The 26,470-nt window shown below is 31.5% G+C and overlaps 1 protein-coding gene across 5 annotated transcripts; it reads left to right on the top strand.

Annotated features, from left to right (window-relative positions):
* Positions 1-24,478, top strand: LOC103575818 (uncharacterized). Of its 5 annotated transcripts, none has more exons than XM_053741610.1 (9): positions 1-916; positions 7,564-7,745; positions 8,875-8,941; positions 9,676-9,734; positions 9,816-19,359; positions 19,450-19,847; positions 19,945-20,178; positions 20,762-21,710; positions 21,782-24,478. In XM_053741610.1, the coding sequence occupies exons 2-9, from the start codon at positions 7,588-7,590 to the stop codon at positions 24,011-24,013; spliced, it is 13,641 nt and encodes a 4,546-aa protein (XP_053597585.1). In that variant the 5' UTR covers positions 1-916; positions 7,564-7,587; the 3' UTR covers positions 24,014-24,478. The 5 variants fall into 5 exon arrangements, with proteins under 5 accessions (XP_053597585.1, XP_053597580.1, XP_053597576.1 ...); XM_053741605.1 differs by having other exon boundaries at positions 1-1,020; XM_053741601.1 differs by having other exon boundaries at positions 1-2,156.
* The last annotated feature ends 1,992 nt before the right edge of the window (positions 24,479-26,470 follow it).

The following is a 26,470-nucleotide window of genomic DNA, read 5'->3' as shown; positions in this document are numbered from 1 at the left end:
AAGGCCTACAATCGATTTAAAAAAATCGACAATCGAAACGAAAACATCGATTGTTCGATTAATCGATTTCGATTGCACATCACTACTATTCACCACTTGGTGCTCTCTGCTCTACTCTCTACTCAGATTCCGGTTTTCGACCGACATATTGTCCACGTCCACGTCGTCATTTTCTTTATAAACACAAAGTAGAGGGACCTCTACCCTCCATGGTTATACATTATCTACACTTTACACACAAAATCATTGGTGAAAATGGTGAGTGAGGAGAATCCATCGCAAACGTCGTGTTCCATAAGAAAAATTTTAAAAATATATTAATTATTGTTTTATTGTTAACGTGTAGTGTTAGTTTATTTATTTACCGCCAACCCGTGATAATTTGTTTAAATAAATAAATATTATTTTAATTATAAATTATTTTGTTTCGATTTTTATTTTTTACGGAATATACATAAGTAAAATAGCACATAGTATACAGAAAACTATATCTTGTTATTTTATAATAAAATATAAGAGAAAAAAAATATATAATAATAAAAAAATAACCCGATGCCTTCCTCTTTTTGAATTATTTAGTATAAAACTATACCATATTTTCACATTAGGTCTTTATTTATAAATATATGAAATATTTATAAAATATAAAGTAAAAAGTGAACTGTTAAGATGCGAAGACAAATGTCATTTATTAGTACAGTGGATTTCATCGACTGAACTCGGAAATAAGAGGTCGCTAAATATATACAGAGGAACTCAATAAAATCTATCAGTTGGTCGTAACTTGTGTGGGATAATGTTTCGTAATATCTATCATATATACTAGAGTAAATAATAAAAATGTAGATTAGATTTATCAGTTGGTTGTAAATAAATTTTGGAATATGAAAATGGTATAGATATAAGATTTATCTAGGTATGTAATATATTAAATACTGAGGGTAAGTATTATCAAAGCCGGGAAAAAAAACAAGATCGATGTTGCTAAATAAAATAGGTATCAGTTATAAAAAATATTAGGTAAGAAATCGTGTAATGATGAAATAAATTTTTGCATGTTGGAGCTACGTGACGAATTAATTTTACCAGACTTATTACTATAATGTCAGCCATTATTGTGTCTAAATGCATGACTATGACCATTGGATATCTCGAGTCTGCGTTCTTTGACTAAATTATACTACCTTCAGGCCATTAAAATGAGTTCGTTGGATCTTTTACTATTTGTGCTAATATATATTTGCGGAAGCGCTATTATTACTTTATATTAAAAGAATATTAGGTGTCAGTACTCGGGCTACATTTTTACTATCGATTATTTTTTAAAATTAAATTTTTATTGCCACCAATAAGATTATGGTAAAATAATATAAATTATTACATATATATAAATAAATAAACAATTGTAATTAAATATGTGGCAAATAAAACAGTTTTAATTATAATTTTATATAAATTAATAGCAGTGATTGATTTTTTATTTTACAACTTATACAATAATTTTGATAAATACTCTGTGGTATGGCATTAAATGGAGTCATTTGTCTGGTATAAATTAGAACTAAATATATAGTAGCTGTGCGTGATGTGTTTTTAAGGACAGATAAAATACAACTTAGATTTCCGTGATTTACATTTAAATCTTTTGAGTTTTATTCATTAATTACTGATACAATTATTAAACATTTAGGGTTTTTAAGTACTAGTATTTTTCTAGTAGTGTCGGTATACAGCTGAGTTTCTTTTGTTTGCAAAGCTATGTACTGTTATAGAGTATCGGAGGAAAAAGATATCTGCTCATCTACGGAACACCCATTGGGTTTAGAATATATGTATGGATGGTTTAAGATTTCATAAAGAGAGCGCTGTAACAAGGGTATTTTTTCGGTAATAAGTAATGTCGATTTTTAGAGAGCACACAATATAAGAAACTTTAGTGCGTGCTTAGACGAAAGTTTTTTCTTTAAATCATTTTTGATATATTGTGATTTATTAAGATATGAGTAACACTAGGTTTAGTGACATGTAAACTATTTTTTATTTAATTATGACTCAGTTATTTCATCCATTGAAGAATTATAATAAACCCATTGTATATAAACTTTGATATCAAGATAATGTTTTACTAAGAAAAAAGTATAAGGCGTTAATTATTGGTAAGGAAATAATTAGTATATAAAACAATTGTATTGTGAGCACTCAATTTAGAATAACCGGTAGAAAATACTTTGAGAAAACAAGCTTATATTTAAATGGTGCTCAAAGCAATTTTTTTTTTAACTACTAAATTTTCTCTGTCAACTATTTATTTAAATTGTTTCATTGAATAAATAATTTCATATTCTAGGAAACACTTTTTTTTTTTTTAAATTTATATTTCAAGAAAATACGTCACTTTATATAATGTTAGTTGCCATTTTCCAAGTAACGGTAAGCATTCATATTATTTTCGCTTACCGTTTTTACAGTTTTATTGTGTACGTTATCGGCTTATTGGAAAATATAAAAGATATATGGTCTATCATATTATTTGTGCTGCTTAGATTTTCAATCCCTGTTTAAAAAATATGATTTAAAACGATTCGTAATATTTTATTTCTATAAAAAGCAGCATTCAAAGGGCGTAATTTTATTATAAAAAATAATTTTTTATCATATTTTCTGATCAGTAATATCAATAAAATTTTTAGTTTCAAAAGATGTCATGTATTGATTATCACCGATTAGACCATTCTATTTACGATAGTTTCAAATCCTTTAAATGCTGCTGGCTCTAGAAATTTAATGTCCCTGCTTAAGAAAAATGATTTAAAATGGTTCAAAACAATTTGAAATAATTTGAATCTACTAATATGTAGATATACACTTAGTATGGACTAAGTCATTCTTCTTAGTCAGGGGTTATCAGATAATTTTAAATCATATTTTCTAATCAGCGTAATTAAAATTAGGTTTGTAAGTCCACACATCAATTTTATAAAATAAATAAGTTTTTGCATGATTGTTCTCAATTATTGCTTCTTTTTTTTTGTAATGCTAATTATGGTATGGCTTTGATTTTTAATGATGTGATTTTTTATTTCATCTCTGAAAATATTACGCGATACATTGCTTTTTGGTTTAACTATCACTATAATACGAGTATCCGCCTGTCTTGATAAACAAAACTGTCGACGTAATATGCAAATTATCTACATGTCTTGTTTTACTTGATGACTCATTTGTTGCTACATATAAGACCAGTTCTTGGAAATTTTCAATCTAAGGTTTCATATTTAAAGATGGCGTTGAAAATTCCGTTTTACAATATAAAAAGTTGACTTATAAGTTAAATATTGATCAAATTATTCCAACAAATATTTTCTATTTTTTAAAACATATCTAAGTTTAAATAGAGAAAGATACTTTTGGTTTTGATAATTTAATTTTACAGTGTAAGTTACATAAAAAATATTTAGTTTATTTAACAAACACAGGTGTCGCTATCGACATCCGGAAGAAGTTGCTGACCGGATGTAATATCACAAAGCAAATAAATAAAGAAATTTATTCAGTTCATTCAGTCGGGATCAGTCTCTTAACCGTACTAGTTCTCTAGTCAATTTTTTTTTAAGTTTTTCAAATTTTAAAAATACAAATTTAATAACATCGTTATTAAAGAAAAATAATAAATAACATTCAATAAAAACGTTACACTAACTTATTAGGGTAAGTAAATACAATTATCTAGATAGTTTTTTTTTAGGTATACGTTCATATGAGAACTCACGTTATTGAGTGAAAGGAATATGAGAGCCTAGGGTAAATGTTGGGTACTAGCGGAATCTATCGTCCGTCGTTCGTAGTTCGCTATTCATTTTAAGTGGCCATCTGCTCCCAAGGTTATTATTGGGCTATACGACCATGTTTTTTACGAGTGTAAACTAAGCCGATCCTTAGTACATTTTTTGTAGCAAATAAATTTATAATAAATACTTGATAATCATGTCTAGATTTAAAAACCGTGATGGTGTATTATTTTTATGTACATATTGATATAAATATTTGTTAAATTTAGTAACATCGGTTCGCCTTAGTTATTATACGGGATACGAAACAAAAGAATGTGCATTAAAACGTGGTGTGGTATATAAAATATGAAAAACTCAAAGGACGTACGCGTAACCGCACGCTTCGTTTTTGTTTTACATTATTCAACTTAAATAGTTTTTTTTTTATGCGTTATAACATTTAATTAAATGCGTGAGTATACCAATTAACAATTTTTGATACTCGAAAGTTAAATTTAAAGTAATTTCAAAATCATTTTTATCTTAATATAATAAATTTTATTTTAAAGTTACTTTGGTTTATCGGTAAAAAATTTTTTTCAGCTTTTTTTTTATTACTAAATTTATTGGCAAGGTAAAAATTTCACGAAAAATAACCATTTATACTTACTATATAACTTGATCTATTACATAACTTGAGCTGCCATTTTGTGTGTTGACTTGGAAAATAAAATGGTGGATGCAAAATCGATAAGTTACTAAATGCATAGAAATTTTAAAACGAGAGATTTAAAATATTCTAAAAGTGATTTAATGTGGCTACAACTTATTCTTTATGACCTCTTCAGATCCAGGTTGCAAAGGAATTGAATTAGAGTATTTCAGTGTTGTTTTTGGGTTATGGGGAAGTCAAATGATACCCTTCTGTGTGATAAATTGCACTTATTAATATTCGTTAAGATTACGTCATTGATAAAATTATTCGCCACAATATGGTGTTACAAGTCTCACAATCTAAAAATAAGTTAAATGTGTTCTATAGTTAAGGCCATAAGCAAAACGGTAGTTTTTTGTTGTCTCTTAAAACGCGTTTCACGGTCTGTTAAATATCTATTGATTACTTATAGGGTTTTAATTTTATTTAGCGAGTGTTTTAATTTCGACTACATACTTAGTTTTAGAGTGTAAAATCGAAATATTGCGTCGAAGATATGTACCCGAAGGCTGAAGAGGATACAGATAACAGTTACACTAAATGGTTCGCTGAGGACAATAGTCATTGAGTTGAAAAGAAAAAAATCTTAAAACCGGTTGACCCGGGTCAGTCTTAAAACTTCCCGCTGGCTTTGTGTTTTAGGAGCTCACAACATTATAGTGAATACACTTTTAAGCTCTTTGAGGCCGACAATACTCTTCCATAAATTGGTTTTTTTGAGCTCAATGAGCTTGAAAAAAGTTATGTCTTGACTCAATCTATGAAAATTAAAAAAATTAGAAATAATTCAAAATGAGATTAATTGTAATTCTTATGATTTTTTGTTGCTAATATCTTTTGAACTAATCAACCAATTTTGATGTTCAAGGTGACATTCGACGTAATTTTCTAGCCTTTAACTCTGTAAAAACTTTTAGAACCAGGCAGTTTAACCCTTCGTTGGTTACGTTTCACTGTCCGCTTTCGTCGGTCGCGTCGCGAGGAGTCGACGTAATGTTAATTTGCTTACTGCATTGCCAAATCTATTGACAATATATGACATCCATATTAGTTTTATTTATTTCGGTTCCTTATACTTTGCAACGTGGAGAATAAAATTTCGGTGTCTAGTTCGGTCGCGCTCATGGGGAATCTCCGCGATTCCACGTTCATTCGACAATTATTACTTAATATATAATTAACATGAATAATTAGAATTTCAGCAACTCATTTAATATATACTAAATAGATCGAAGAAGGAATAGTTAAATTGTTGCAAGCTAGAAAAAATTATGTTTTTTTATATTACCAAATAAAGAAAAAAGCGAGGAATCGCTCATAGGGCAACGAACAACGGATCAACGATTCTGGTGTTATTCGAAAAAAAAACATTTTTTATCATTAAGGGGCCTTTCAATGCGGGTTTTAAAATTTTAGAGCTGATTAGATTTTGAAATCAATCCATAAAGTATGATAAACGTTATCCGAGCAAAACATTTGTTTTTAGAATAACACAAAACGTACGGTACTAATCAAGCGCAATTTCACACAGAATTTAGGAATTGATAAGCTGCTTTGAATACCGCATCAAAGATCCAAATTAGTTGGCCCGTTCAAAAGTTATAGAATAATTACATTCACAACTATGTACAGTGGGACATCATCTTGAAAATAGTTTAATATTAAAAAAATTGTCAATTTTCTTAGCAGGAAGTTAAAAAACGTGTTAACTATGGGTACATTCGAAAATGCTCTAACTCTAGCTCTCACTATGTGGCTACACTTGGATAAAACTAAAGTTAGAGCATTTCTAGAGGTGGGTAATTCCGGGAACATTCCGGATTGAACCTGGAACGTTTCCGGAGCGAAAAGGAACTAGTTCCTGGAATCATATCCGTGAAACTATTTAATGTTTTTAATTCTCATGAAGGTTCAGTATTTAGAACGTAGACATAGAAAATATTCTAGTATACACAATATCATACTATGCGACCTACGTGTTTAAGACGCATTCACGGCGAACTATATTATTTTATACTAAATAGAGAATGAATTATGATTGGTATTCAACTCAAAATTCCATAAAAAATCACCAATCAAAAATTTTTCTGCTGCTTGACTGCTTGTTGGCAATGATGGCAGTGGCGCGAAAAAGAGAACTAGTGAGCATACTAAAGTGAATTTTGAGGAACGACCGGATACGTATCCGACAAAAGACATAGTTCATGGAACTATACATGTCCGGAACTACCCACCTCTAAGCATTTCTGAATGCACCCTATTAATAATAAAATAAATCACTTTGTACTTGAATTTTTTAACTCATGTGTTATTTTAACTTACCCTCATAAAAAATCCATATTCATTATTATGTTAAATTCTATTACACGAGTGGATTTTCCTTGGTGCACGTGCATGATAAATTAAAACTTCAAAGAAATATTTTCCAACGAAAAACTCTAATTTTCAATAGTTCCAAATTTCGAAACTTTTATTACACTTTAAAATATCGTTTAAAATTTTATTTTGTGTTTTAATAGGTATTAGTACATTATGTTTAATCGAAAATTGTTCGTCATTATCTTCGAAATTAAATCTACTATTCAAGTTTAAATTTAAGGTTAAACTTACAGAATGCATTATCATGTACAGTTGTCTCAACAAGAGAATGCCGATTGACCAAATTGTGGGGATGGGGGTAAAGGAAGTTATAATATCAAGGTAGAGAGAGGTGGAGGAATCTTTCGTTGAGACAACTACGTTCTAAATACTTCCGGACACATAACAAGTGATATTCAAGTTCAAATATTGAAGCTTGCATTAAATTTTATTTTCAATCATAAGAAATTGCGGATTTCAAAAAATCAAAATGAATATATGATCAAAACAATAAATTAATTGTTAATTATTAAAGTACCTATTGCATTTACTCATGGCCCATTTCACACTAAAAGTACCGTATGAAATAATGAAATTCAATAATTGTAAACTCAAGATATCTTATCATGAAATTAAAATTACGTAAATCAATTAAAAACACTACGAATTTCGAGTTTACATAATTATAATATTTTAAAAACAAATTAATTTTGGGTACAGGTAAAAAAAAAAGTTGCTGTCAAGATGGACGAATACGACAAAAAGTTTGCAGAAATGCAAAAATACATTCCCTTTTTGGAAGCTATGATTGATAGACTTCAAAAAGTAACTGATTCTTCCCGGGTGCTACAGTTACAAAAAATGCAACAGCTACATGGAATTTTAACGAGCAAAAAAAGAAAGTATGTTGATATTTCGATTGCACAATCATTAATATACTATAATACTAACTTCTTATTAATATTTTTGAATAAATTTATCTTTCTTTGGAAATTACATTTCATAATTACGAGCGTATGCAGATATCGGGTTAACGAAACATTGATGAATGTGCAAACAATATATACGATCAATTATTTGAATAAAGCTGTTAATATTTGGATATCCGAAGTGTTTAAAATAATCTTATACATATTATTCAAATCGCAAGATTTTTCGATTAAACTGCTTAAATTATGAGAAATTAAATTCGATTATAGTTATTTTCAATAATAAATCAAATGAAACCAGTGAACAATTGAGTACAATAATGGTAGAAAGAGTAATTATTTTAAATTGATTGATAATCGTCTCTAAAGATTGAAGTAATTTCTCATTAGTAGTGACAATACATCTTATAGTAATTCAAGTCAAATTAAACAATGTTGACTTTCAATTCAAATCCTAACCATTGTTACCATGCGTTCTAGTCTTTTTAATTTCATTAACTTGATAGTTAAGTCTCGGATATTGTTATACTTTGTGTGTACGTATATTTTTTATTTACCGTATGTTATTAAGTGCACGCTTTATAAAGTTGAGTTCCTTTGCTACTTGCAATTTAAAATGAAACTATATATATCTTGACACATTATCCTATATCAATCATTTCTAATGTCAATATGGATAAGCTTTAATCACACACCAAATCTTAAGGTTAAGTATTAGAATATAATTTAAATGAACTGTGATTTTGAATTGAACTTATTGAAATTTTCTAAATTTAAACTGTTCGGATATTCAAATATCATTACAATTTATAGTTTTTAATTTAATCTGATAACCAGTATTTGCATATTACCTTTGAAATGGTATCTATTATGAATTCAAAAGCTAATCTCAAAGTATTTTCACCTTGCACATGTACATCTGCTGCTTTGTAATTTCTGGAACCTGCATACGTTTTATTTTTGTGATGTTTGTAATAAATTGTAACTATTTAATATGTAACACGTATTTATTTAAATACATATTTAAATATTTTTTTTTATTATTATTGAAATAAACTATGCCTAAAACACGTGAGAAAAAATTTTTTTAACTCTTCAACAGGTTGAAGCTTGAGACTCTGAAAAAATGTGAAGCCGTCCTGTTGAAACTGCACAGCAAAGTAGACAAGGTATCATTAATTCACTGATGACGTTTAATGTATACTAATAAAAGGATTTATTTGAATTAAATATCATTTTTTAACAGTTAATTATTTTACCGTAATGATAGTAATTGAGTAACTAACTCTTTGTGAATTAGGTTAGATTAGTTATTATAGTTGTCCCAACAAGAAAGTGTTTGTCTATTGCTTCCCTATACCTACACTATTCATCCTAGGTACACTCTTTCATTGGGACAAATATAATTTGAGTAACGACAATCATACGGAGCCATCTATCGTCAATTTTTCTTAAATAAATTTTTCTTAACTATTAGTAAATCGGAATCATTATACCCAAATAAATCCATCTATTAGTGTATAAGTAAAACTCATTGTTTATTAAATTTAATTGTATTGTTTCGTAAGCAACATTATTGAATAAAAATTTTTTTAATGATGCGCTTTTATTACTTGAAACAGAAAAATAAACTTTGCATTCGTGAAAATATATTTATTGTAATGAAATCAAAGTAGCCGTTGAATAGAGAAATTTTTTCGATAAATTTCAATATTTTAATGGTTAGAGTGTATATTGAACTCACTGTTTGTTGAATTTAACGAGTAATATTTTAAATAGCATAAGGAGTATTCATGTTGATTTGATCGATTACTCACACTAAATCTTCTAATTGTGTTTAAACTTTTTAGTCGTGCATGTGTGTAACTTTGAGTAAATATTCTTAATTGATGAAAAATTTCAGGGCGCTAATGCATTGACTTTTCCGGTTAAGAAGAGTGAGGACATTGCCGAGCCAACAAAGTAAGTTTTAATGATAAAATGAAAGTATTTAAAACAGAAAAAAGTCGTCGAGTAGATGCACGTTAAAAGTATAATTTTTAGTGATCCACAGTTGACGGTGGAACAGAAACTTGAGGAATCTCCAAACCGAATCAAAGAGCCAGACAAAGCAAAGGTCAAATCTGAAGAAACGCCAGCAGTTGTACAGCAAAAAGAAATAAAAGTAAAAAAAAAGATGAATGAGACTCCAGCAAGCCCAAGTCCACCAGCTAGTCCAGATCCAGAGAGTTCTTCAAATAATATTCCTATTGTAATTCCTACTGAAAGTGCTCCTGGATATGCGAGTAATGTAATTGATAAACCATCAAATCCTGATCAATGTGAAACTTTATCTACGAAAAAACCAATTGTTACTTCTACTGAGTCGCGTCTTAAAAAATTAGATGATAAGTCGAACAGCCGATCTGAATTGCCTGCGGGTGTGACCAATTCTCCTGTAAATAGTTTTGATGAATGGTCTATACTTGAAGCAAGTGAGAAATCTGCTAGTAAGCTTGGGCAGAATAATAAAGTTGATTCGAAACAAAATAGAAGGCATATGCCTGTTGCGTCAAGCCCTTCTGCCGTTTCGCGAAAATTTGGTTCTCCATCGGAAAAAAATTCTGACAGTGGTCTTTCAGATGTAGCTAAAGAATTGATTAAATCAAATTCACTTAAACAATGTAGGAATGAATCTCCCCCTGATCCTTTTAGATCTAAAAAGACATCGACTCTATTAGTGTCACCTCCAACTGAAAGGTCTGCACCATTATTATCAAAGTTAGATTTGGCTGAGCTTCTTAATGATAATCTCTCTAAAAATACAGAGAAAAGTGATAAGAAAAATATTAAGGAAAGATCATTTGTAGAAAATAAAAAAATAGATAATGAGAAAAAAGGAACAAAAAATATTTCAGAAAGTATTGATAAAGATAGTGAGAGACGTTGGGAGGAAGTCGATAAGCACATTGTTAAAATGACACCACGAAACAATATACCTTTATCCAATAGCAGATCTGATTCACTTAAAACTGAGTTAAAATCGCAAATACATTCCAGTAATAATAAAAATTATAACGATAATTATGATCGGAACCCTCGACACTCTTCCGACTTTCGTAACAACCCCGATCCAAATGTTCAAATACCAAACATAAATGTAATAAAAAACGCGTTATCTCGTATCTCCGAAGATGACTATGCCAATCTAGCAAATATTCACATACATAATGAAGGTATGACAAATGCTGATGACCGAAACCCAATGCATCACCGTCGAGCACCGTCACATCCACCCAACGATATGCATTTACATAGAGGCGGACCTCCAAGTTATCTCGGGTCTGTGGAACCAGATTTCCGGCGAGAAAATTTAGATTCTAGACATCAAGATCACTATGATATGCACAGCAATCAACCACCGATGCACCAGCAACCTGGAGGAAATTCAGGATTTTGTGGTCCACAATGGAGAGGACAGAATCCAAATTTACGCGGGCATCCCAACGGGTCTCAATTGTCTCCTAGACAGTCTCATTATCAGCATCCTGGAAATTTACCACCTCCAGATAACTGGAATGTAGCAAATCCTGGAATAGTAGATGGTTATTCTCCTCATCATATGCAAAATCAATATGGGCCAAATTTAAATCGTGGCGGAAGGTCGATGATGAGTCCAAATAACGAAATTAATTTTCCAGAAGACAGGCCATTGTCATCATCTCCTCATTCAATACCATCTCTTATGTCTTCTAATCTTTATCCTCAGTCTAAATTTAATTCTTTTCCGCATGAAAATCGTCCCATTGAGCAGCCATTCGATCGCCCGGCTGAATTTTCACGTGGACCCGCCAGACAACCGTGGGAACCCTTACAGAATAGAACCAATGATGCGCCTTTTGAGAGACCAAATGAATACTCTCATGGCCCACCAAGACAACAATGGAGTGGCCCACCGAATAGACCCAATGAGATACCTTATGAAAGGCCCGTTGAATATCCCCACGGTCCTTCCAGACAAACGTCTTGGGATACTCAACCCAATCGAACAAATGAACCAAACTTTCATGAAGGACCTCGAGGAAGGGGAGCAGATGGTCCTTACAGCCGGCCAACTAATACAGATCCTTTGCCTTGGAACCGTGGTAACAATGACCCTCCTAACCGAGGAAGAGGTGGAGATCGTTTTATAAATGAAAGAGGCAGAACTGGAGACTCTTCTTTCAGTAGTTACAATCGTCGAAGTGATTGGGATCGTCCACCTTCATCAGCTGATAATTCTAATCGTTTTGGAATAAGAGATCCACGTTATCGACCAGAACCAACTCCTCAACAACCCAACAACTCAAATATTTCAAATGCAAGAAGAGATCCTAGATTAGTAAAAGATAATAATTCTCAAATTCTTACAATAAATAATAAATCTAAAGAAAATCCATCGTCAGTCTCAAGAGATCCGAGACGAAGAAACTCAGAAACTAAGGAAACAAATAAACCAACAAATTCAAATAATATTGTCCTTACTAACAACGCTAAAGTTGTTGAAAAAACAAAAGACACTACAATCCGCGATGATTCAAAATCCAAAAAACCTTCGGTTGACAGTAAATCGAGCAATGAAAATACTATCACTGAAAAACTGAAAAAAGATATTGAATCAATGAAATCACCGCTACACAGTCTTTACGGTGCAATAGATACTACTGCTAAAACCGGAAAAGGTTATGGCCTTCAAAAGTTTAAAATACCAAAAATTAAAAAACCATTAACACCTCGTCCCCCTACACCTCCGCGACCAAGTCCGTCACATTTTGAAGAAAAGTGGGATGTAGATGTCGCACCTGTAAATGAAGAAATCGAAACCCAAAATGACACAAGTGATAAATTACAAGATGAAAAGAAAATGGAAGTTACAAGTACAACTGAAGAATCTTCTGATAATTTAAAACCTATAAGTCCAATTGGAAATGACCAAGGTTCTCAAATGTCAGAAGCAGAGGCAACAACTAAAGTTGTGTCTATAGAACTCGATGAAGATGAAAATCCTCAAAAAGATATAAAAGAAGAACCTGAAGTAACAGTTGATACTTCTACTGCTTCAAAAGAAACTGAAATCAAGAGTCAATCTCCTCAAGAAGATTCACTTAAAGTAACAGATACTGTTACTCAAGAGCTAATTGAAGCTTTAATTAGAAAATCATTGGAATCTGGTGAAGGCAAGAAACTTTTAGAACAAGCAAAACTTTTAGAAAAACTTGGAGAAGCTTTCAATGCTAAAAAATATAAAAAAATAAGAAAAATTATAGATTCGGAATCTGAAAGTAGCAGTTCTGATGATAAAAAAGCAATTGAGAGTCGTAAGAAAATTTTAAAGAAGAAAAAGCCTGTTATTGAATCTGACAGTTCAGAGGAAGAATGTTTAGCGAACAGACTTGATAATGTAAAAGAATCGCCACCAAAAAGTCCTGTGAAAGACAGTAAGACTAAAATTGATACAGAAGCTAAAACTAGTAAATCAGAATCTGATGACGATAAGAAAGAAGATGCAGATTTAAAGAAAATTGTTGATGAAGAAATACTACAGGATGATGCTGAAAATAAAGAAGAAGATGAACATTCACATCGTAGTGAAATTGAAGAAGTAAAGAAACAAATTAAAACACCTGTTAAGAAGAAACGAAAAGCAAAGAAGGCTACAGTGAAAAGAAAAACTAAAAAAGTTGAAGAAGTTGTAAATGAAGAGACTGAAGTACCTAAAGAAGATAAAGAAGAGGAAGTTATTAAACCTGTTGGAAAACAACGAAAACAACGACGACGAAATTCATTGGAAATGTTACAAGAAGATATACGTGAAATGTTTATTAGTGAAGGTGTAGTAACTGCTACTGGTCATCGGATGTGTAGATTAATAAAAGAAGCGCAAGGTAATTTACCATCTATTGAAATTGATGATAAAACAAATCCTCTCGGTGATGCAAGTTCATTAGAACTTTTAAATGAAATGAATTCAGACGAAGGTGAATTCAATTTAAGATCTCGATCTCGAAGTAGTAGTAAAAGAAGTAAAACTCCCGATGAAGTGGCATTTAAACCCAAAGAAACTAGAACACGTAAATGTACAACTAAACTCTCGAAAGAAATTATAAGTACTTCTGATAGTGATGACGATGATGATAATTTAGTTTTACGTAATATTAATTCGGGTAGAAGATCAAAAGATCCTTTAGCTGTAAGTCCTACTTCTGATGATAATTTAGATGACTCCGGGCCTACTCTCAGAAGAAGTGAACGAGTTGCCCTAAAAGAACCTCGTGTCGTAATAGAAAAAACCGAGTTATCAAAAATAGATTCTTCTAACGTATTTGATACTTCGTCTGATGAAAGCTTTGGTATTGACGTCACTGAGTTGACCGCTGCCGTTGATATTTCATTGCATCCTGAACGTAATTCAGCTGGGCAAGGGACTAGTACTTCTAAAGTTTCTAAGAAAAAGAAAACAAAGAGAACGAAAAAGACAAAAAATAAAAAAACTCTTGATACAAATGATAGGAAATCTAATAATACTCCTTTAACATTTGATGATGACGCCAGTATTGCTTCCGACGCTTCAGTAGCAAGCAGTAATGCATCTGCTGTCAAAAAATCATGCAATCCAACATCGACTGACACTAATGAAGAATTAATTACTAACATTATTGGAGAATTGGCTAGCGATAAAGAAAAAGAGGTGGTTAATACAAGTGTGGATAAAGTTACTGATGTTGATAATGATGAATACATGGACACTTCACACGAAGGAATTAAAAAACCCCAGCCATTAAAAAGAAAAAAGAAACGGGCGTCATGGCAAATGGGTGTCGTGCCTAAAAGTAAGAAGAAAAAAACTTGTCAGACAAGTAATGATTCATCAAACTCCGCTGGAATTACATCCGAAGACACTAAAAATGATTCCGCAAATATTTCTAATGAGAATGATCTTGATAGCGGTGATTTAACATTAAATGAAAATAAAGGTAAAACAAATACAAAAGCAGTATCTAAAATTAATGAAAAGAAACAATTGTCTGTGACAATTGAAAAAATTCAAGATATTGTTGAAGAACTACCTTACCCAGAATTAGAACTAAATCAGTTGATCGAATACGCATGGACGGGACAAGAACGATACAAATGTCTTCTATGTCCATTTAGTGGTAAAAATATTGTTCATCATTATATACATCATCATCCTAAAAATGAAACTATGATTTCACGATTGACTTTATTAGACGCAAAACGTGCTATCGATGAAGCTAAAGATGAAGAATTTATAAATTTGTCTGAAAAAGTAAACAGTGGACCAACCCGAAAATTCATCTGTAGATTTTGCGCTTATACTTTTGAAGGAGAAAAGCATATTGCTATGGAACATTTTTATGAGCATTGCACAACTCATACTGGTGAGTATAGATTTTCGTGTAAATGCAAGTATCAAACGACCATTAAATCTTCAATGCGAGCACACTATTATAAAACATGTCGGAAAAGTAATGAAAACTTTGCAGTTTCGGTTCATGAAGATCCAATTCCTTCTGATGAATATATACCTGGTTATTTGTGTTCCCTTTGTAATTTCATTCAATTAAAAGAACCTAATATTAAAAACCACATTGAAAAAATTCATAAAAGTAACTCAGATACAGAAATAATTAAAATTAATATGTCTGGATACTTAAAAGTTAAAGATAATGTCGATTTTGATAGATCATTCGGTGAATCAATGACATTAAAATATGAATCAGATTCTGCTGAAGAAAATGATTCTAAAGTTAAAAAAATTGAAAAGGATAAACCAGAAGCTATAAAAAGTAACGATGATATAGTTGAAATTCCTTCGAAAAATAGTTCAGTTGAAAAATCTGATCTTATTCAAGATGATGGTGATAATTCTTTATCAAAAAAACTAAATGCATTTGTTTGTCCTCCAGAACTTGAAAATAAAGAAGTTGAGATTCAATTGGAGCGTAAGAAAAAAATGCAAGAAATTGCTGATAATATTGGATTGAAAATTCAAAAGGATACTAATGAAAAAAGATTTTCTATTATTGATAAGTTGAAAAATAAAATGACAACTTCAGAAACACAGTCTGTATCTGATAATGCTAATGTAGAAGATGGTGAATATTTAACTCTCCATAATGATGAAGTCACTGAACGAGTAGCTAACGATGTATCAGAGCTTGCAGCAACTCAATTAATTGATGCATTTGAAGAAGAGCCAAGATTTAAATCGGAATTTATTTCTCAAACTTCATCTTCAGTAATGCATCATACATCTACCGAATCTCGTAGTGAAAATTCATTAAAGATTGATGAAGAAGCTGATGCATTGACTGCCGAAAAATCTGATAAAAAATTGAAAGATCCGCTTGCATTATTTCATGACGATGCTCAAAAAGATTGTAATAGTGAGTTAGAGGAAGCTAGTGATTTTGAAGCTGCAGCTGATGTTAATAGACCTTATGAATCTGATTCAAGTGATGAAGTATCAGATACTGAAATACAAACGGCTGTTAGTTCTTTACTTAAACAGACAATAAATACATCAACGAAAGTACCAATGATGAATACTATTCATCGTTTAGCAGCACAATTAAAAGGCGATAAAAGTTTCACTGCTACCAGTTCCGAAGAAACAACAAAAGATACGGAAGATGACGCTGATAATGACTTGATGGAAACAGATGATACTTTTATGAAACTTCCAATAATTACAAATGTAGTGAGCGAATCTGTAGAAAATGAATCACCGGCTCAAGAACAAATTTCTGTGATAAAACAAACTGATGATAGTGGACCAAAAAATTTTATTCGTTTACGTCGGCTTCCTGGAGATTTGCTTTCTACTGGAGATTCAGATTCTAATAAAAAATTAAGCTCTGAAAGCTCGTCAGTATCTTCTGTAGAGTCTCCTACAGCAGAAACTGGACCAGAAACAACTGTTTCAAACCCAGAAGAAAATGTTGTACAATCGTCATCTGATATTGTAAACTCTGGTGAAGAAGAGGGTTCTTTTTTAAAAATTGAAAATGTTGTAAGCCTTGCGCCGTCTTACGGTAATCCTAGTGATGAGCCACCTCTCGTAACTAATATAAGAAAAGCTTTCGGAACATCACCAGTAACCTCGGCTAAGCCGGTTCCTGTATCAGTACTCAAAAAAGTAATGACTCCGAATATTTTAAAGAAACTCCGCCCGGTGAATAATGTAGACGGGGTGTATTCTTTACCTATACCATCGACTTCAAATACAAATACAGTTACAATTTCTCGGCCAACTTCGTCGACTTCTGGGTCGAAAAACTTTAAAATTGTTAAAGTCTTGAGACGGGGATCAACGATATTGAAACCAAAAGATCCGGGTCAAAATACCGCTGCATCAAAATTGAAAAATCCTGATGCATATAAAGCGATGCTAACAGCATCCAAACTTCGGCATTTATACAAATGTATGGCTCGATCGTGTAGCTTCTCAACAGATTCATGTGATACATTTGGTAAACATTTCCAAAGCCACGCGGAATATAATAGTAATCAGTCATCTGATGCATATGACTACCAAAGGTGCGCATATTGCGATGATTTATCAAAAACCTGGGAAGATATGAAAGCCCACTATAAATCACGACACTCGTTTTGTTCATTTCAATGTACCTATTGCTTTTATCGAGCTTTTACTCAGTCTTATGTTGAATTGCATCAAAAAACAAGACATCCTGGTAAACCTGTTTCCGTTATTCTTGGAATGCGAGACTATCATCCAGCTGAAATGATTGACAGACGTGAACATGTATTACCTTTTATATGTAAACATGAATGTAACAAATTATTCTATGTTCCTGAAGCTTTCATTGCTCATTTAAAAACAAAACATGGTTCAACATTAGCACTTTTTAAATGTCACCTCTGTGAAACTACTAATTTTAAAGCCGAATTACTCATAAATCATTATAAGATGCACGGAATTTATAAATACCAATGTTTATATTGTCTTTCTGGAGCTGATGCCACAATAGAACTTCACAATCACTTGGGTACTAGCCATTGTAATCGTCCACCAAAAATACTAGAAAGATCTTTACCACCTCAGCCAGTCAGAGATAAAGATGTTTTATTACAATTAATTATTAGAAATCTTGACGATAATTACAAGTGTACTGAGCTTAAAATTGTAAGTGATGGAGACAACAATACTAAGCAGCTTAAGGCAATTCGTCCTAAACCACCTGTACAACCAATTATTTCCGCTAGTATTTTATCCGGTAAAAATCAAGTCCCATCTACTAGTAATATTAAAATTACTGGATTAACTAAGCCTCCAATACCAATTTTACCACGACCAGCTAATTCAGTCAGTCAACGTCCATCGGTTAAAGTTATTGGTCCTCGAGATATTATTAGTATACTTGAAAATGATCGAGATTCAAATGGTCAACCCATTCAACTTACTGCTAATACTAAAGAAATGATTATGAAAGAATCAAACAATTTTAGTCACAATGGAGGCATAACAGTTTTAAAAATAGCGGAAAAACCAATAGGTACTTTGAAACCATTACACGTACCGCGAGTTGATAACTCAACAAACTCGGTCAAAAATAAAAATATTGATTATTCTTTAGGCTCTAATTCAGATGCAATGTCAGCAATTCATCCTGAGCCTGAATTAGAACTGCGATATGTCAGTGATCAGTTAAAAACACAAATAGTTAATGCCGTTGATCCGTTGAGCATTCCTGATAATCCAAATTGTCAAGATGAATTTATTAATACAAACTTTTTTGATAGCAATGAAATATTAAAGCCTGCAGAACAATCATTATTGAACTTTGATAAAAATGAAATTACCAAAAATCCTGATAATGATGATACTAATAATAATAATGATAATAAAAATGATGATGATCTTGGTGATGACGATGATGATGATAACGATAGTGATATTGAAATTTTAGAGTACATTCAGCACTCAAACAAAACAGCAAATAAAACAAAAGATAATCAATCATCAGTACAATCAACATCTGGGGAATCAGAATTTAAACCAAGTATTGAAAAAATAGAATCATTAAATCCTGAAGATTTTAGAAATACGATATCAGAAGATAAATTAGAATTACAGAATTTTAGTAGTACTGATAATTCAACTGCAAATAATTCAACAGAAAAAAGCAATACTGATACTATTAAAATATATAAAACACTTGACGATATTAAGCATACTGGGTATGCTGGTACTGATCTTTACAAATGTGGATATTCTGCATGTGATTTTAGTGCAGAAGTACCTGGAGTTTTAAAAGAACATATTATCCAATGTGAACTAGCGAATGAAACAAAAGAATTATTTTGTGTTCATTGTCAAAAACGATTTTTTAAAATTGGATATCTCTTAGATCATTTTAAATCACATGGATTAAAACGGTTTGGATGTTCACTCTGTAATCAACGTTTTCCTGTATCTCATCAAGCTGTCAGTCATATGAAAATGAAACATAAATCTAATCATAGAATGTTACCAGCTGATCCTACTAATCCATCAGAAAATGGTCTTTTTATTCTTCATGCTTGTGTAAGTATTTTTGTAGTTGATTACAATTATTTAAATCAACAAAAAAATGTGTATTTTATTTATTTTTAAAATTATTTTTTTATATTACAGAAAAATCCTGTAAAAATTAAAAAAGGTAAAATAAAAGGTAATTCAAAGAATTCAAAAATAGAGGAAAAAATAAGTTTTAGTCCTGCGGATATTGAATCATTACCTCGACAAGCTATTTATCAACGTGAAGTACAATGTGCTGTTTGTCCATACAAAACAAAAGTTCGTACAAATATTGTGCGACATTTACAGCTTCACGCTACAGAAGAAAATGTCCCTGAATCAGGACCAGTTAATCCAGTGCCATGTTTAGATAAAAAGGAAAGAATGTTTGATAAAATGGTTAATTTAGCTAGCAGTTCTCATCAAAATGGTCGTATGAGTACTGGCGCACCTAAAGAAACTGTATCACAGAATGAAATTGAATCTCTACCGAAATTCGTTCCAGAAAACAAAAGGTAATTAATGTGAATATAGCGCCTTGAATGCAATACAATTTTTACTAGTGTCAATTCATCAACAAATAATATAAAATAATAAATATTTTTTTTTTAGGTATATCTGTAGTGTAGCACTCTGTAACTATATAACTGTCGAAGAGTCCACGTTACGAGATCACATGAAAGCTTTACACCCTGAAGAGCAATACTTTCGATGTCCTCACTGTCCTACACCATCGCCCGGGCAAGAGTCTCAGAATATTATTATTGATAAGATGGGAGTACACTTGAAAATGCATGACACAAAATTATATAAGTGCTCACATTGCAATCATCATCACTATCATAGGTTTGTTGACACAGTCTATTCACTATTTATTCAATCACTCTAGTAACAATTGTCTTTCAAAAGTCTTTTGAGCAAAATAGTTTGACAAGTTTCTTAGTACAGAGTTTTAAAATTATTATGCAAAGGAGGTAGGTCAAGTTTCTGATAATACACTGGTGGCAGACTTGCGCAAGTTTTTAATGAAAGATTTTTAAGCAATTGATGTTGAAATCTGCAGTAAGTCTTGTGCCAGATACTTCCTCTAGGAATTGGAGACTTTTTAATTCCTTGAACGAGACTTGCGCTAAAAATACTCAAGACCATTGATGTCATTTTCCTAACTTTTTTTTTTTATTAGTACGTCTTATGATATTATGGTGCAAGTTTTTGAAGCCATCATCTCCAGTAATATTTTTATAATTATAGTATGAAGAATCTGTTGGAGATAATTACCTAAGATTGAAATATAATGAACTAAAAATTTGATAATATTGTAGACAAAAGTTGCTCAAAATTGCTACTAGAATAATTTTCATATTATCTTTATTTTACAATGAATTTATTTATAATATTTATGTATTATTATTTTTTTTTTTTTAAATAGACATGTGGTCGAACGTCATTTAACAGATAAACACCCAGAAAAAAGACCATTTGTAAAAGTAATACGAGAAATTGAAAATGCAGAAAATAGCCAGCCAACAACTCCACCAGAGGAAACTGAAGATGGGCCATGTGATAAAGACGGAAATTACTGGAAATGTAATTTATGCGAGCACAAGTGTGCATACAAACATGAAATGTCAAGCCACATGATATCTGCTCACAATGAAAAGTCTCAGTTTAAATGTGGACTTTGTATTTTTAAAACACCATCAAAGATGTCTTTAGAGCAACACATTGTTTCTAAGCACATTAATGATGATAATGTTGATTATACATTAACTTATGAGCGAGTTAAAGGTACTAAAAAAGTTGTTGAAAGTACAGATCAAATTTCCGTTGATGAACCTTTTGATACAACGCCACTGTGGCGAAGAGACATGCCAAGAATCCGACACATTCGAGGTATTCTTTATGAAGATGAACCGACGTCAACTTCTGAAAATTCTGGTAAAGCATCGAAACGTAAAAGTGATGCAGAAATATCTTCAAAGCCAGCTAAAATAAAAGTTAAATCATCATCTTTAGATGGCTCACCTGAAAAAAATAAAATTCAATATAAAATTAATGATGTAGATATAGATTCATCAATAATTACATCTGTGCAAGGAGATTTTGACCTTGACTTACTTGAAAAAAAATATGGCTCTTATGGAAAACCTGACGGTGAGCGTTACACCTGCACATTATGTAATTCATATAAATCCCGTTACCGTCAAGACATACGGGATCATATATACAGAGAACTTCAATACTGGCGAATGCATTGTAAATCATGTGGATATATGGCTGTGTCTCATTCTTATTTAACAAAACATGTTAATCGAGTACATAAAAATATAAAGCCTGAGATTATTGCCATTCAGCCTAATAAAGAATTAGAAACTTGGGTAAGTTTTATTATCATTTATTTTAATATTTAATTTTTAATAATATAATGTTATGCTAATTATTTGTTTAGGTACAAACATTGATAAGCAAACAATTAGCAATAATACGCGGGTCAATGGGTTCTCGTGTTCAGATGGATAGTCCCGTTAAAATATTTGGTAAATCACCAGTTAAATCTAAAGCAGATAACAAAAAAGTTATACCACCCACAATAACTTTAGAAGATTCAGATAGTTCTGTAATACCATCAGCGACAATTGATAGAAGTGTTGAAAGCGCTAAAAAAGTTGATCTTACAGAGAAAATTTCAAATATGCAGGATACAAATAGTAGTAGTATGCAAATTGATTCTGATTTCAATGATAATGATAACGATGACGATGATGATGATGACAATGCGCTTGTAATTGATAGTAAAGATGATTCTACCATTGAAGAAAATAAGAGTAATAAAGTAATAAAAACAAGTACAGCAGAAAGTACTTGTACTGAAACAAAATCGAAACCAGAGAAGTCACTTGTTTGCAAGCATTGTGGTGCTAAATTTTCAAGATGGCATGGTTTTAAACTACACGTGGGAACACATCATCTTAAATGTTTTAACTTTTTGTGTCCTTACTGTGATCGAAGTGTTAATGATGAAGCAATGATGCGTTACCATGTACGCAACAAACATCCTGGATGTCCTGAAACAATAATAGATAATCCTGCAGCAGGTGGTCTAAAGCTTACTGATGAATTTTGGGAGCGGGAATACGGTTTAATACGACAAAAAAAACCTAAAAAGCGTAAATTAAAAGTAGTTAATACAGAGGATAAATTTGAAAATAATGATAAAGGAGGAGCAGGAGATATTTGTGTAGTTTGTGGATTCACAGCAATAAATGCAACTGGCTTAGCAGCTCATATGAGAGCTCATGCCAATAAGCATACATTAAAATGTGCCTACTGTAGTTTTACTGCTAATTCTAAATCCGATGTTTGGCAACATTCGGAAATAAATCATCCGTTAGAGGATTGGAAAGCTGAAGAAATAAATACACCTGGAACATCAGACCAACCACCTCAACAGTATACTAAAATTCGTAACGAACAAGATTATAGTAACGACATTGAAGAAGAAAAGGTTACAACAAATCCTAGTAATATTGAATCTATTTACGATTGTTTCTATTGTAATTTACGGAGTTCGTCATTGGATTCAATAAAAAAACATTGGTGTAATATTCACCGGGATTACAATGAAACTTCTAAATTTAAAACAGGAGTACCATTTCGTTTTAAAGAATCTCTTGTAAATAATTTATCTATTCCAAAGTTTATGAAGTGTGGATACTGTCCTAAAAAAAGTTCAATAGCTCTTATGCGATTACATTGTCGTAAAAAACATCCAAATTTACCGCCAAAATTTTCTGAAGCAGTAGATAAATCTCGAGATATTTATATTTGTAAATGGTGTAATGAAGTTTGCGAATCAAATACTAAAATGAATCATCACAATATGTTCCATTCGCACTTACCTATACGGTTTAGACGAGAGGAAGAAATATCAGCAGTCCAAAGAGGGTATGCTTGTACTGTCTGTGATTTTAGTAATGTTTCTCTTATGCGGGTGAAAAGACATATTGGTAAGCATTATGATAATTATAGATGTAAACGGTGTAACGAAAACTTCCCTACTATAGCTTTGGCTACTCAGCATAGCACCAAAGAACATCCAAGTCTCGCAGCAGCTATAGAAGGAACTATCAGTAATTTAGACGCCTTATTGGCTGGCATTACTGAAACATATGTTACTAGTAATTCATCAACTAACAGTGGTAACGATGACACTATTCCATCACATGAAATATTCAGAAATCTCGGTGTAGCTAAAAAATCTACTACAAAACAATTATTACGACCGTCTACAGGATCTGTCGTTAGAGCTGTTGCTAGAAAATCAACACATCCCTTACCTAGATACCCCCCTGGTGTTGTATTTCCTATTGATGATTTAGATGGTCAATCTTCAATAAAATCTGAGGGTTTCAGTTATTATGGACTTCCAAGGGAACCTATTGATTTATCTAATCTAAGTACTACGATGACTGTTGGTAGTTTTAAAACTAAAATAGAATGTACAGCATTAGCTAAACTTTTTAATATTGATCCAAATGTCATTGTGACAGACATAAAAACAGATCAAAAATATTCCTCTCTTATACAGTATCAGGCACCATCACTATCTTCACAACAACAACAACCACAACCGTCATCGTCATTATCATCACTGCCGTCACCATCACCCTATTCATCATAAATGTTTTATAACTTTAATTAAATTATTTTATTTACATTGTAACATTTTTATGTTAATGACAGTTAGTGTAATTATGTCTCAGCTAATACTTTATTTTATATTATTTTTAATCTACAAGCATTATCCTAAATTGTAGTTAGTTATTTAGGAAAACTAAATAAGTTGGAGCGTGTTGTCTGTAATAATTGTTAATGTTTATCAGAATGGATAAACTGTAATTAACATTAATAATTAATTTAACACATAATCAATTTCATGTTTGTATAGATGATAAATATCATTTTCTGCTCCAATTTTTTCTTTAATGCTGTCTATTTTATATAAAGTATATAAAAATACAGTAAAACATGTAATGTATTATTTCAGCTCGTAAAACGAAGACTGAATCAAGTCTGGCAACAGTTATGTACATATTGTATAACATGGAAGTTTAAACAATAAATATTTTTAATTTTTATAAGGAAACGTTTGTATTTATTTCATAAAAACTTATAATACTCTATTATATTTAAAAAAAAAGCACCAAGAGATGTCAATTTGAAACATGCCTTGCGACATTGAAATAGTAGATTAAGCTACATGTGGAGAAAGGAGCGAATTATTTGACAATTGTCATGTTGTAATATGAGCTTGAATTATGTCGCATTCGCATGAGAAAGACTATAGTCTACGTCGTAGGCGAGTGATAACTACAAGAATCTTCATGTGACTGTAATATATCCGGTAGTATTGCAGGTCAGCTCAAAGCAAACAGTCATATATCTACTCAATGACAACTGTTTGGTAAAATTTAACACGTAATATTGTTGGGTAGAGTTGAAGCTGAGTAAATATTCCTCCTATACTAAAATTTAAATGAAATTTATGTGAAGCCAAACTATTTGTCACGTGATTGGTCGAAAGTAAAAAAAAATATACAAACGACACGGAAATATGCATTAAAATAAACACATGAAAATTGATACGTGCGCTTGCATGCGAAATATTACGCTAGTACCACTTACTAATGTCGAAATTGGTTTTAAATAGCTATCATTCTGGCATCATGATCAAGCAAAAGAAAACTAAAATTATGAAGCATTTATCGCATATGTGCGATAAAGTAGACGTATAGTTTCGTCACGATACACAGTACTAGAAAACTGAACTTTCAAAGCAGGTGTTGCAAAAAGATATTTAAAACGTTATAAAAAATTGACATGAGACAAAACTTTGAACGCATTTTGATCGAAACTGTATTGGTCAGTCAACTAGATTTAAATACATCTTTTAAATAAGAAAAGACGAAAAAAATTATGAATAACTTTTTAGGTCAAATGAAGAATAATTGATTTAAACTGGCTATGAAATTAACAAAAAAGGTAGTTTTTGGATGTACACATTAGGAAAAAAAAGCAGGCCAGATAATCAGTTCGTCTGCAAATTAACGTAAACTCGCAGCTGAAGCTTATCGCCAACTTTCCTGCAACTCGTTAGCGTGCGCAACCGTTAATGACGATTTGTCGCCAAGTTTAATGCCGTACGTTAGGCGAGTAAGCAGTTGCCAACAACTTGACGGAAACTTTCTCTGTCAAACTGCCTTCATATTGCAGCTGCAGATTGTCGCCAAATTTCTGGGAAAGGAATCCAATTTGTAGCCAATAGTTAGATAGTCAAATGTTACCCTCAACTTGATATATTGACCGAAATTGTTCCTCCGTAATTTAGTTAAAGAGGTCGCGGAGAAACTGTGGTCATCTGAAAGATTTAGTTGGAGTAATTTAAAAAAAGAACTATTATTCAGAAATTAATTAATTGCATGCCCTAAACGTGAAACATGGAGGCTATCCTGCTTACAAAATCCGATAGACTCTTACAGCTGTATGCCTAAGGCTCTATAGTCTATACTCAACTATTGCACTTTTCATACAACATTCATTCTTGTAAACTCTAGATAGGAATTTATGAGAATCTATTGAATTCTATGAGATTTTTTAAACAGAGTATGCTCTGTATTTGCCTGAAAATAAAAGAATTGATTTTGTCGTATTAAATTGTATCTGAAATTTTAAATATACACTAGAATGATATAAAAAATACACTGCTATAAAGAATACTGATTACAGAGCAGACTTGATGCATTTTCAAGTCAATCAATCAAAGTGTTGATTTAAAAAACTATTTTTAGTGACAACGTCAATTTTCTTAAGAGTGTATGGGCTTGGAAACATAATTTTTGAAAAATACGATTTTTCAACTTAATTTTTTTTAATTCGTTCATATGGTTAATACCCAAAACGCTTGAGAAAATCGCAGCTCAATATTTTATGGTTTAATTTTAATTAATATATTTAGACTGACAGTTCCACCAAAACTTCAACCTTCCTTCCCATTTATTTCATGAATGAACATAGCCAGTTATACTTTTTATCGTTTAACATAAATCGATTATCGTTTGAGAGTATCGATAAGAAGCAC

The sequence above is a fragment of the Microplitis demolitor genome, chromosome 1 (assembly GCF_026212275.2).
Source record: "Microplitis demolitor isolate Queensland-Clemson2020A chromosome 1, iyMicDemo2.1a, whole genome shotgun sequence".
NCBI classification, from domain to species: domain Eukaryota; kingdom Metazoa; phylum Arthropoda; class Insecta; order Hymenoptera; family Braconidae; genus Microplitis; species Microplitis demolitor.
The sequence above is the reverse complement of the archived record's forward strand: the minus strand, read 5'-3'. Positions and strand labels throughout refer to the sequence as shown.

Coding starts and splice junctions, on each gene's coding strand:
- LOC103575818 (XM_053741610.1), top strand. CDS start 7,588: ATGGACGAATACGACAAAAAGTTTGCAGAAATGCAAAAATACATTCCC. Junction 8,942..9,675: donor TGCACAGCAAAGTAGACAAG/GTATCATTAATT, acceptor GAAAAATTTCAG/GGCGCTAATGCATTGACTTT. Junction 19,848..19,944: donor TTCGTTCCAGAAAACAAAAG/GTAATTAATGTG, acceptor TTTTTTTTTTAG/GTATATCTGTAGTGTAGCAC.